Source organism: Pseudophryne corroboree, chromosome 9, assembly GCF_028390025.1.
Source record: "Pseudophryne corroboree isolate aPseCor3 chromosome 9, aPseCor3.hap2, whole genome shotgun sequence".
Lineage (NCBI taxonomy): Eukaryota > Metazoa > Chordata > Amphibia > Anura > Myobatrachidae > Pseudophryne > Pseudophryne corroboree.
The window spans coordinates 383,585,373-383,597,805 of record NC_086452.1 but is presented as its reverse complement, the minus strand read 5'-3'; the positions used below and the strand labels follow the sequence as shown (position 1 = coordinate 383,597,805).

The 12,433-nt window shown below is 46.3% G+C and overlaps 1 protein-coding gene across 2 annotated transcripts in view; it reads left to right on the top strand.

The window, feature by feature from the left end:
• Positions 1–12,433, top strand: part of FGD3 (FYVE, RhoGEF and PH domain containing 3) — a 421,797-nt gene that overhangs the window by 367,150 nt on the left and 42,214 nt on the right. For both annotated transcript variants that reach the window (XM_063940801.1, XM_063940800.1), the window contains exons 16-17: positions 5,235–5,357; positions 6,413–6,562. In XM_063940801.1, coding sequence (XP_063796871.1) covers positions 5,235–5,357; positions 6,413–6,562 — 273 coding nt within the window. The remainder of the gene's footprint in view (positions 1–5,234; positions 5,358–6,412; positions 6,563–12,433) is intronic.

The window sequence follows — 12,433 nt, the reverse complement described above, 5'->3', positions numbered from 1 at the left end:
ACGGTGTTACCAGAGCGTCCCAGCTATTGCCTGAGGGTCTCTAGACCTGGCGCTTCATGTGGGACGCCATCATAACCACCTTTGGTCTTTCCCAACGGTTTACAAACATGTGGAAACTTCCAGATGAAGTTCCCACTTTTCCGGGTGGAATTCATTCATGCTGAGGAAATCTTCCTAGTTGTCCACTCCCGGAATGAACACTGCTGACAGTGTTATCACATGATTTTTCGCCCAGCGAAGAATCCTTGCTGTCATTGCCCTCCTGCTTCTTGTGCCGCCCCGTCTGTTTACGTGGGCGACTGCCATGATGATGTCCTACTGGATCAGCACCGGTTGACTTTGAAGCAGAGGTCTTCCTAGGCTCAGAGCATCGTAAATTGCCCTTAGCTCCAGTATATTCATGTGGAGAGAAATCTCCAGACTTGACCACACTTCCTTGGAAATTTCTTCCCTGTGTGACTGTTCCCCAGCCTCTCAGACTGGCATCCGTGGTCACCAGAACACAGTCCTGAATGCTGAATGTGCTGCCCTCTAGAAGATGAGCACTCTGCAGCCCCCACAGAAGAGACACCCTTGTCCTTGGAGACAGGGTTATCCGCTGATGCATCTGAAGATGCGATCCGGACCATTCGTCCCGCAAATCCCCCTGAAAAGTTTTTGCGTGAGATCTGCCGAATGGAATCGCTTCGTAAGAAGCCACCATTTTTCCCAGGACTCCTGTGCATTGATGCACTGATACTTGGCCTGGTTTTAGGAGGTTTCTGACTAGGTCGGATAACTCCCTGGCTTTCCCCTCCAGGAGAAATACCTCTTTCTGGACTATGCCCAGAATCATTCCTAGGAACAGCAGACGTATCATCGGAAAACAGCTGCGATTTTTGGAATATTTAGAATCCACTCGTGCTGTCGTAGAACTACTTTAGATAGTTCTTTTCCGACCTCCAACTGTTCTCTGGAAACTTGCCCCTTTCAGGATATCGTCCAAGTAAGGGATAATTAAGATGCCTTTCTTCTTTTAAGAATCATCTTTTCGGCCATTACCTTGGTAAAGGCCCGGGGTGCCGTGGATAATTCAACGGCAGCGTCTGAAACTGATATTGACAGTTCTGTATCACGAACCAGAGGTACCCTTGTTGAGAAGGGCAAATTTGGACATGGAGGTAATCCTTGATGTCCAGGGACACCATATAGTCCCCTTTTTTCCGGTTCTCTATCACTGCTCTGAGTGACTCCATCTTGATTTGAACCTTTTTATGTAAGTGTTCAAAGATTTCAGATTTAGACTATGTCTCACCAAGCCGTCTGGCTTCAGTACCACAATATAGTGTGGAAGACTAATACCCTTTTCCTTGTTGTAGGAGGGGTACTTTGATTATCACCTGCTGGAAATACAGCTTGTGAATTTTTTTCCCAATACTGCCTCCCTGTCGGAGGGAGCCGTTGGTAAAGCAGGCTTCAGGAACCTGCGAGGAAAAAATGTCTCGACTCTCCAATCTGTACCCCTGGGATAATACTTGTACGATCTAGGGGTCAACTTGCGAGTGATCCCACTGCGCGCTGAGACTCTTGAGACTACCCCCCCACCTCACCTGAGTCCGCTCGCACGGCCCCAGCGTCACGCTGAGGACTTGGCAGACGTGGTGGAGGGCTTCTTTTCCTGGGAAGGGGCTGCCTGCTGCAGTCTACTTCCCTTTCCTCTATGTCTGGGCAGATATGACTGGCCTTTTGCCCGCTTGCCCACATGGGAAACGGAAGGATTGAGGCTGAAAAGACAGTGTCTTTTTCTGCTGAGATGTAACTTGGGGTAAAAAGGTTGGATTTCCCAGCTGTAGCCGTGGCCCCCAGGTCCGATGGACCGACCCCAAATAACTCCTTCCCTTTATACGGCAATACTTCCATGTGCCGTATGGGATCTGTATCACCTGACCACTGTCGTGTCCATGACATCTTCTGGGAGATATGGACAACGCACTTATCTTGATGCCAGAGTGCAAATATCCCTCTGTGCATCTCGCATACATATATATAGAATGCATCCTATTAAATGCTCTATATCAATAAAATATTTTTAGTCAGGGAATTCGACCAAGCCAACCCAGCACTGCATCTCCAGGCTGATGGCGATCGCTGGTCGCAGTATAACCACCGTATGTGTGTATATACTTTTTAGGATATTTTTCCAGCTGCCTATCAGCTGGCTCCTTGAGGGTGGCCGTATCCGGAGACGGTAACGCCACTTGATAAGCGTGTGAGCGCCTTATCCACCCTAAGGGGTGTTTCCCAACGCGCCCTAACTTCTGGCGGGAAAGGGTATAACGCCAATATTTGCTATCGGGGTAAACCCACGCATCATCACACACTTCATTTTATTTTATCTGATTCAGGAAAAACTACAGGTAGTTTTTTCACTCCCACATAATACCCTTTTTTGTGGTACTTGTAGTATCAGAAATATGTAACACCTCCTTCATTGCCCTTAACGTGTGGCCCTAATGAGGAATACGTTTGTTTATTCACCGTCGACACTGGATTCAGTGTCCGTGTCTGTGTCTGTGTCGACCGACTGAGGTAAATGGGCGTTTTTTTTTTTTTAAAAACCCCTGACGGTGTTTCTGAGACGCCTGGACCGGTACTAATTGTTTGTCGGCCGTCTCATGTCGTCAACCGACCTTGCAGCGTGTTGACATTTTCACGTAATTCCCTAAATAAGCCATCCATTCCGGTGTCGACTCCCTAGAGAGTGACATCACCATTACAGGCAATTTCTCCGCCTCCTCCAACATCGTCCTCATACATGTCGACACACACGTACCGACACACAGCACACACACCTGGAATGCTCTGACAGAGGACAGGACCCCACTAGCCCTTTGGAGAGACAGAGGGAGAGTTTGCCAGCACACACCAAAAAACGCTATAATTACATAGGGACAACCTTATATAAGTGTTTCTCCCTAATAGCATCTTTATATATATATTTATATCGCCAATTTGTGCCCCCCTCTCTGTTTAAACCCTGTTTCTGTAGTGCAGTGCAGGGGAGAGCCTGGGAGCCTTCTCTCCAGCCTTTCTGTGAGAGAAAAAATGGCGCTGTGTGCTGAGGAGATAGGCCCCGCCCCTTTTCCGGCGGGCTCGTCTCCCGCTCTTTAGTGAAGTTTGGCAGGGGTTAAATATCTCCATATAGCCTCTGGGGGCTATATGTGAGGTATTTTTAGCCAGTATATAGGTTTACATTTGCCTCCCAGGGCGCCCCCCCCCAGCGCCCTGCACCCTCAGTGACAGCGTGTGAAGTGTGCTGAGAGGAAAATGGCGCACAGCTGCAGTGCTGTGCGCTACCTTTAGAAGACTGTCAGAGTCTTCAGCCGCCGATTCTGGACCTCTTCTAACTTCAGCATCTGCAAGGGGGCCGGCGGCGCGGCTCCGGTGACCATCCAGGCTGTACCTGTGATCGTCCCTCTGGAGCTGATGTCCAGTAGCCAAGAAGCCAATCCATCCTGCACGCAGGTGAGTTCACTTCTTCTCCCCTCAGTCCCTCGTTGCAGTGATCCTGTTGCCAGCAGGACTCACTGTAAAATAAAAAACCTAAGCTAAACTTTCTCTAAGCAGCTCTTTAGGAGAGCCACCTAGAATTGCACCCTTCTCGGCCGGGCACAAAAATCTAACTGGAGTCTGGAGGAGGGTCATAGGGGGAGGAGCCAGTGCACACCACCTGATCGGAAAAGCTTTACTTTTGTGCCCTGTCTCCTGCGGAGCCGCTATTCCCCATGGTCCTTTCAGGAACCCCAGCATCCACTAGGACGATAGAGAAAAATTAATACTTACAATTCCCGCTCCTGCTTCCCGACCACTGCTGCACTCCATCTCCGGGCGCCGCTCTTCGGATCTATGGGAGAGACGTCATGACGTCTCTCCCATAGCACCGCATAGACACTAGAGGTCAATTATGACCTCTAGCGTCTATGTGCCGCTCCCACAATGCAGTGCAGTGCGCAATGACTTCATCGCGCACCGCATCTACACAGCAGAGGGCGGCACCAGTAGTGGATCTTGCCACGGCGGCAGCACCCTCTGGAAGATGGCGCCCCGGGCAAAAATCCTGCTTGCCCGTAGCAAGATCCGCTACTGTCACCCGTACACACTAAGCAATTTCATGCTCAGTGTGAACTTTCCATTGATCGCTACAACTCTCCCAATCTGAAACGTTGTAACACTCCTGCATACACACTATCCACTTATCAGGCTGATCAGCCAATTATCCGCCCGGTGATTGGACAGTGTGTACATAGTTATATTCTGTCTTTTTAGAGACAGGTCACCCTCTAGCATGCACACTAGACCCACTACTCAGTGCCCACTGCACTTTCTCCTCAGCTCCTCGCTGAGCGTCTGGCGGATTGAAGTCTCCAGCTGGTCATGCAGGACACATATACTCTGTGAGCCCTGAGCTGCACACACTGTAGGTGTTGTCACATACCCTATTAACCCTGTAGGGGAGTCCAAACTACAGCCCGGAACAGTTGGCAAACTAACACCAAGTAGCCTGCAATCATCGTAGCATGAACAAATGCCTAGTACTTCTCTTATTGCGACTTCTCAGTGTAATTTTCATGACCTGCTCTTAACCAGTGTGCTGAAATGTTTTGATGGCTAGCACTCGTACACTACAATTAAAGTGTGTTACAATCATGCCATGTGGTTATTTCATGTCAGGAATAAAATGCACAAGGTGGCTAAGAAAAGCGATTTCCCTTCCAACTGTATGCAAAATGCCAAATGCCAGTAGCAAGTTCTTACTTTAAAAATAAATGTAATGTGTTAATGCTACTGCCAGTACGGATTCAACACTTTATGATCTGTTTAACTACATACTCACAAAATGTTAAGGTGCCACAGCTACATTACTCGTTAAGGACTTCGGTTGGTTAGAGGTTGAAGCTGCCTGACCACTTACCTCCCTGACGTATCACATCCCTTAGCCGGAAACCCTGGGCCACCGAGAGTGAGATGTAAACAGTAGGACCAATCACAAGCGGCAAGGAAGATATTATAGGTTGTGATTGGTTGTCTCTCTGCCCCCCCCCCCCCCACACTTAGCAGCAAGTTGGCCACCTGTTGCAAAGATTTTACATTACTTAGGCAAACTAACCTTCTTAATAAGGCCTATCATCATTCCTTATTTTGTGTGGCAGAGGTCTTTAAAACATGTTTTGAAAGTATTTATCTCCATTCTACAGCCGGAATCATTCCGAAAATCTATCAAGCTAAAACGTGACAAAGAAAAGCAGAATTGCAAAGGATGTGGTGAAAGCTTCAACTCTATTACAAAGAGGCGACACCACTGCAAGCAATGTGGGGCGGTAAGTGGTTAATGGCTCTGCTCACTAGGTTCATACTGAAGGGTCTTTTTATTTTTTCACAAGTTGAATATGTATTAACTTTGTAACATGTACTAAAACCCTGTATGTTCTGCAGCTCCCTTCCTCATGACTTGTGTATTTCTTACCTTGTGGCAATTTAGACCTTTTTTTTGGCCATTATTGTACAATGAAATCTTTTCCTCCTATTGGCTATTGGATAACATTTACCCTTTTCTAAAGGCTAGTTTGCAAGTCCCACTTCCTGTCTGGTGGGGCACCAAGAGGAGGGGGGAGAGGGTACTTGTTGGAGGGCCTGTCCTGGGTCAGCTGCTAAGGGGGACATTCTCTCCCTTTTCAGCACTGCTTGTGCGACCGCTGCTGCTTGCTTCATGGCAAAGGGAAAACGTCATTTTTTTTTTTTGAGGGTGGTGTGACCACACCTTCCAATATTTGGTCATGCTATCCGGTATTTGTCCACGCCCCCTTAGTACCAAGGCCCATGGTAGCTCTTGGCAGCCCCCCGGGATAAAAATATCTAGGACTAGTGCACAATATGCAATTATAGCTTGTGTACAATACATACTGTACCTTTACATTTAGTGACTAGTGTAGAATACAGAACCATTATCCTTTTGGCTGTTTAGCCATGCTAAGTGAAAGGAAGTGTATAGAACGGCATGTGTGCTTTTGATGTATTTTTCATTGAGCATAATTAAGTATTGTGGTCCCAAAAAACAAACAATATAGTACAACAGTCTTCCCCTCCAACTAACTACATAGGGGAGTCTGGTTGAAAAAAATCACCTCATAGAAATGTAATAATGAATATATTTAATATTTAATGCTTTCAACAACTCAATACAACCCCATGTCCTGGAGGGTGCGCCAGACATCCAACCAGATATAAACTGTGTCTCAAGCATGGGATTACACTATTCTATTCACCAAGAATACACATTCATATCATAATTCATGTTTCGGTGTACAGTAATATCCATTTACTGAAGTCTTCTTCATTTATCTTATACTCAATAGATCTATTTTGACTTTTTCAGGTTATTTGTGCAAAGTGTTCTGAATTCAAGCTTCTTGCAGAAAATGCGCGTAGTAATCGGGTTTGTAAAGACTGTTTTGTGTTGAGCTCTGCGCCGTGCAGTCCTGGGGGAGCTGACGTCTCTGAAATGAAGAAGAAAAATAATCTAGAGGTAATCTTTCAGGAAGCCACTAACAGGATATTAATTAAATCAGTATGGTGTTATGGAATCAATCCAATAATAGAATTGCTTCTCACCACTTCATTAGCGGCACTTGTGTGACTGAGTTCCAGAAATGCTGTTTCTATTAACAAATTGTTATTATTATTATTATTATTATTATTATTATTTTAAGAACCATGCTTTTTGTATGTGATTTGTTGAGGTGTGTTCACATAAAACAGGAATTCTATGCCAGCCTCCGGATCCATAAGTGGAACCTAGCGGCAAACAACCTTTGACTTCCACATCCACTAATCATACTTCTACTTCTTCAGGACATTATGTAGCAGTGCTCGTCTTTAGCTTATGCATATGCACGTTGTCTTTAGTGGGTCTGTAAGTCCTGGAGCATTACGGTACTGCAGGACCTGCAAGAGTGAAGGAAGGGCAGTTGTTTGGTTTAGTTAATTAAGTCAGTTCACAATTTTGTAGTTGGTGTAATGAAGGACTGGTTAAGATTTCCAGTGTGACCCACTTTAACCTGTAAACTATTATAATAGCTGGTGGTTTTAGAGCCTAAATAACCCCAAATTAGAAACATTCTTTATTAACTTCCATTAAACCAGATTCCAAGTACTCACTATTTAAATGTTTTGTCTGTTTCTTCCTACAGTACTTAAACTGCATACACACCTACACAATCCATGGTGACTTACAGTTGTATAGATATGTATTCTGGAGCATTGACCGATTAATGGCTTAAAATGCTACTGCGACGATCGGGAGGTCATCTCCGGTTCTGTTTAATATTTGTTGGTCCGACCTCATGATCCCATAGAAACCTGTACACACTGAGCTGTTTCTAGCACAGTGTGTACTGGCAGTGGCGTAAGTTCATCACAGTTGCCCGGAGGCAAGTTCATACCAGTTACCCCCCCCCCCCCCCCCTATATTTAGATAAATATATGTATGTATGTGTGCATATATGTAAGTGTGTGTGTATGGAGCATTCTGAATTTTTTTAATATACTGTATATATACATTTCTTTGTCTTTTATTTTAAATCACACATTTCTTAGTGGTCATACCCAGGATTAGAACCCACTGACAGCAGACACTTTACTGATGGAGCTATTTGCTCCAGTACAGGAAGCATAAGAATTGTAACTATATGAAGTTATGTGTAATTGTCAGAGAAGTAAATTCATATAGTGAAAACATAGCGGCAGCCATCAATTAACTTATTTAATGGTGTCACAGAATGGGGGGAGAAGAGCCCCCCTTCAGAGCAAGAGCCCGGCGGCAGATGACTCCATTGCCTCCCAGAGTTCTGCCTCTGTGTACTGGTCCCTCAGGGAGCTGCTGGTGAGCCAAGCTGGGGACACAGCACTCGGATGATCAGAAGCATTTACCTGATTAGCCGAGTGTTGGAAAAGGTGGTTACCCAGCATTACAGGTAAAGGTGTATCACATTAAGAAATTGTATTTTTGCAGATTTGCACAAGTTTGTACATAAATTTGCAAACTGCAGTTTCTGTGGTGCCAGCTCCATATTTCTGAGGAAGCAAATCACTGAAAATCTAGTGCACTACACTCCCGTATTATAGCTATGCCGCTGTTGTGGAGCAGATATGTCTGTGCGGGTGTGGTTCATTAGATCGACATGCATTATGTGTTATGATTCCCGAACTCCAGACCAGAGGAGATCTTATGGCAGAGGTCTGAGTACAGGGAAGATCTGCTGGTAGTGGGAGCAGGAGAGCCTAGTAACCCCTGGCGCCCTAACTCCGTTGTCTCGCCCGTGTTATCAGAAATCCCCTGCGAGACTATGGTTGCTTGAGCCCATGGCAGCCGCGTTCGAAGGGCGGATTATGTCTGCCCAACCCCGATGCCCCCTCAGGTCTTAATGGGAGACAAAGGGAAATCCGAGACAGGGTGATAACAAGGGGCCCTCTGACTAAGCAACCAGGCCAGGGGTTACAAGCTAACTAACTTAAACCAAAGGTATGTGCGGACTAGCCGCCAGGGAAAAGGACAACCAAGGATCCACCGATCCGTTACTCCTATCCAGCACCGCTGGATACCAGAGTGGATCTGTGGGAGCGGAATCCTCCGCAAAAGCTCCAGAACACAAATATACTAAATAATAAACAGTAAGCGGACAAGCCGCAACACACGGCTGCGCCGCGACTCACGAACACCACAGGATGTTAAAGGTGCTCGGTCAGACTCCAGGAATGATGACAACTTTCCGAGTACAGGACCACTGAGGACAGGAACAACCGGATTGAGCAAGACTGGAACTCTCTGCAACTGACACAGGCAAACAGGAAGCTATCACCGGCGTCTGTGGGAAGTCCAAAGGGTGCTTATAACAGAGAACTCCCCAATCAGGAGCCAGACTGGGTAATCACAATGAATGCCGTGCAGCTTGCAAGCTGCACGGCCAGCACACCATAAAATAATTAGAACAGACCCAGCAACGGGGAACGCGGCCCGAACGTGGCGTCCCCGTTGCTAGGGTCAGAGCGGCTCCGTGCGCCCGGCGTCTAGCGTTGCCAGGGAGCCGGCGGCTGTACGCACACCGCGTCCCTGGTTGCTAGGCGCCGGGCCGCACCGACGAGCGGACCCCGGCGCCTAACAGTACCCCCCCTTGAGGAGGGGTCAAGGAACCCCTAAAGCCAGGTTTCCGAGGAAATTCTCGAAAAAATGCCCTTTTGAGCCTCGGGGCATGAAGATCCTCATCCAGGACCCAAGACCTTTCCTCTGGCCCATAACCTCTCCAATGTACCAAAAAATAAAGCCGACCCCGGGAAAACTTGGAATCGATAACCTTCTCAACCAGGAACTCCTGCTGACCCTGTACATTTATTGGTGATCTCCCCTGAGATATTTTACGAGGAAATCTACTGGACGAAACATATGGTTTCAGCAATGAGCAATGGAAGGTATTTCCGATCCGTAAAGTTTTTGGTAAACGTAACCGGAAAGCAACTGGATTGACTTTTTTGATAATGTGAAATGGTCCAATAAATTTAGGACCCAATCTGGCTGAGGTTTGTCGAAGTTTAATGTTGCGAGTCGACAACCACACCCTATCTCCTACTTTAAAAGTGCACGACCGCCGGAGCCTGTCAGAAAATCTTTTTTCCCGGAATGCCGCTTTTCTGAGAGCCAGGTGTACTTTTCTCCAAATGAGTCTAAGATGAGAGGTCAGGGCCAGTGAGGAGACAGAGGAATGTTGAAAAAATGAATTAGCCCTGGGGTGAAAACCAAAAACTGCAAAAAATGGAGACACATTGGTGGAAGAATGACAGGCATTATTATAAGCAAACTCCGCCAATGGAAGAAACTCAGACCAGTCATTTTGGAGTTTGGCCGAGTACAAACGCAAATATTGTTTTAGAGATTGATTAACTCGCTCAGTCTGCCCATTGGATTGGGGATGATAGCCAGACGTTAAAGATAATTTCATCTTTAATGAAGCACAAAAAGACTTCCAAAATTGTGCAATGAATTGTGGACCCCGATCAGAAACAATATCAGTGGGTAAGCCATGGAGTCTGAAAACATGGCGGAGGAACAAGACTGCCAATCCCTGGGCAGATGGCAATCGGGGAAGAGCAATGAAATGGGCCATTTTGCTAAAACGGTCCACTACCACCCATATGACTCGGCATCCGGCTGACAGAGGGAGGTCCACCACAAAATCCATGGAGATATGCGACCATGGCCTAAGAGGAACATTCAAGGGCATAAGTTGACCGATAGGCAAAGAACGAGGAACTTTATGCTGTGCACAGACCTGACACGAAAAAACAAACTCTTTAATGTCTTTGGAAAGACCAGGCCACCATACTGAGCGGGAGACTAATTCCAAAGTCTTAGCGATTCCCGGATGCCCGGCAACTTTGCTATCATGAAACTCCGTCAAAACAGTTGCTCTCAAAAACTCAGGGACAAAAAGACGACCAGCAGGAGTATTTTCAGGAGCTTGATGTTGAAGCAGCTTTAACTGGGTAAATACATCCTGTGTGAGGCCTGCCCGAATGACTGAAGACGGAAGTATGGGAGTAACAGGACTGTTGTCTTGAACTGGAAGAAAACTGCGTGACAGGGCATCTGCCTTAGTATTCTTGGAACCTGGCCTGAAGGTGATAATAAATTTGAAACGAGTAAAAAATAAAGCCCAACGAGCCTGCCGGGCATTCAGTCGTTTAGCTGATTCAATGTATTGAAGATTTTTGTGATCAGTCAAAACTGAAATGGTATGAGTCGCTCCTTCAAGCCAATGCCTCCACTCCTCGAAAGCCCATTTAATAGCCAGCAATTCCCGGTTACCAACATCGTAGTTGGATTCTGCAGATGAGAATTTCCTGGACATAAAGGCACAAGGATGTAATTCGAGGGAATCCGGATCCTTCTGAGATAGGATAGCCCCTACTCCAACCTCCGAGGCATCAACCTCAACAATGAAAGGCAATTCTGGGTTGGGATGTCTGAGGACAGGGGCTGAGACAAAGGCTTGTTTCAAGGCCTGAAAAGATAACTCAGCTTCACGTGACCAATTGGTAGGATCTGCTCCCTTCTTAGTCAGTGCCACAATGGGAGCAACTAGGTCAGAGAAGGAGTGAATAAATCTTCTATAGTAGTTCGCAAACCCTAAAAAGCGCTGAATTGCTTTTAAGTTGGTGGGTTGCGCCCAACTAAGGATGGCTTGGAGCTTCTTTGGTTCCATACAGAATCCCCGAGGGGAAATAATGTACCCTAAAAAGGATACCTCCGTGACATGAAATTCACACTTCTCAAGCTTGGCATATAGGTGATTTTCACGTAATTTTTTTAGAACCTGACGCACCTGGGTAACATGTTGTTCTACAGAGTCAGAATAAATCAAAATATCGTCTAAGTAGACTACAACGAACCTTCCAAGAAACTCACGGAGCACATCGTTAATGAGATCCTGGAAAACTGCCGGAGCGTTAGACAGGCCAAATGGCATAACCAGATACTCATAGTGGCCTGACTGAGTACTGAATGCCGTTTTCCACTCATCCCCTGACTTGATTCTGATGAGGTTATATGCTCCTCTCAGGTCAATCTTAGAAAAAATCACAGCCGAACGTAGCTGATCAAAGAGGACAGAGATCAGCGGCAGAGGGTAAGTATTCTTTACTGAGATTTTATTCAAAGCTCTAAAGTCAATGCAGGGTCTAAGTGAACCATCCTTCTTCTCTACGAAGAAGAAACCTGCACTTAAAGGGGATTTAGATGGCCTGATAAATCCTTTCCCAAGGCTTTCTTTCACATACTCATTCATGGCCACAGTTTCAGGACCAGACAATGCATATAACCTTCCTTTAGGCAACGTGGCACCAGGAATTAGCTCAATGGCACAATCATAAGGCCTATGGGGAGGCAGAATATCCGCATTGCCCTTGGAAAATACATCAACAAAATCCTGGTATTCCACAGGAATGGGTGCGGGAACGGCGGCAGCTACTCGGATAGGAAGCGTAATACATTCTTTATTACAGATGGTACCCCATTGTAAGATCTCCCCCGACTGCCAATCAATGATGGGATTATGAAAGGCCAGCCAAGGGTGACCCAGAACCACAGGAACTGCTGGACAATGGGTAAGGAAAAACTCAATCTTTTCAGAATGCAGAGCTCCTACCGAAAGTAAAACAGGAGGTGTACAGAGAGAAATAACCCCATTGGACAAGGGACTCCCATCTAAACCATGCATGGTGACACACCTACCCAAGGTTAACTGAGGAATACCTAAGGCCTTGGCCCATGTTAAATCCATAAAGTTCCCTGCAGCTCCACTGTCCACAAAAGCAGAGACCGAGGAACAGAGGCTGCCAAAGGAAA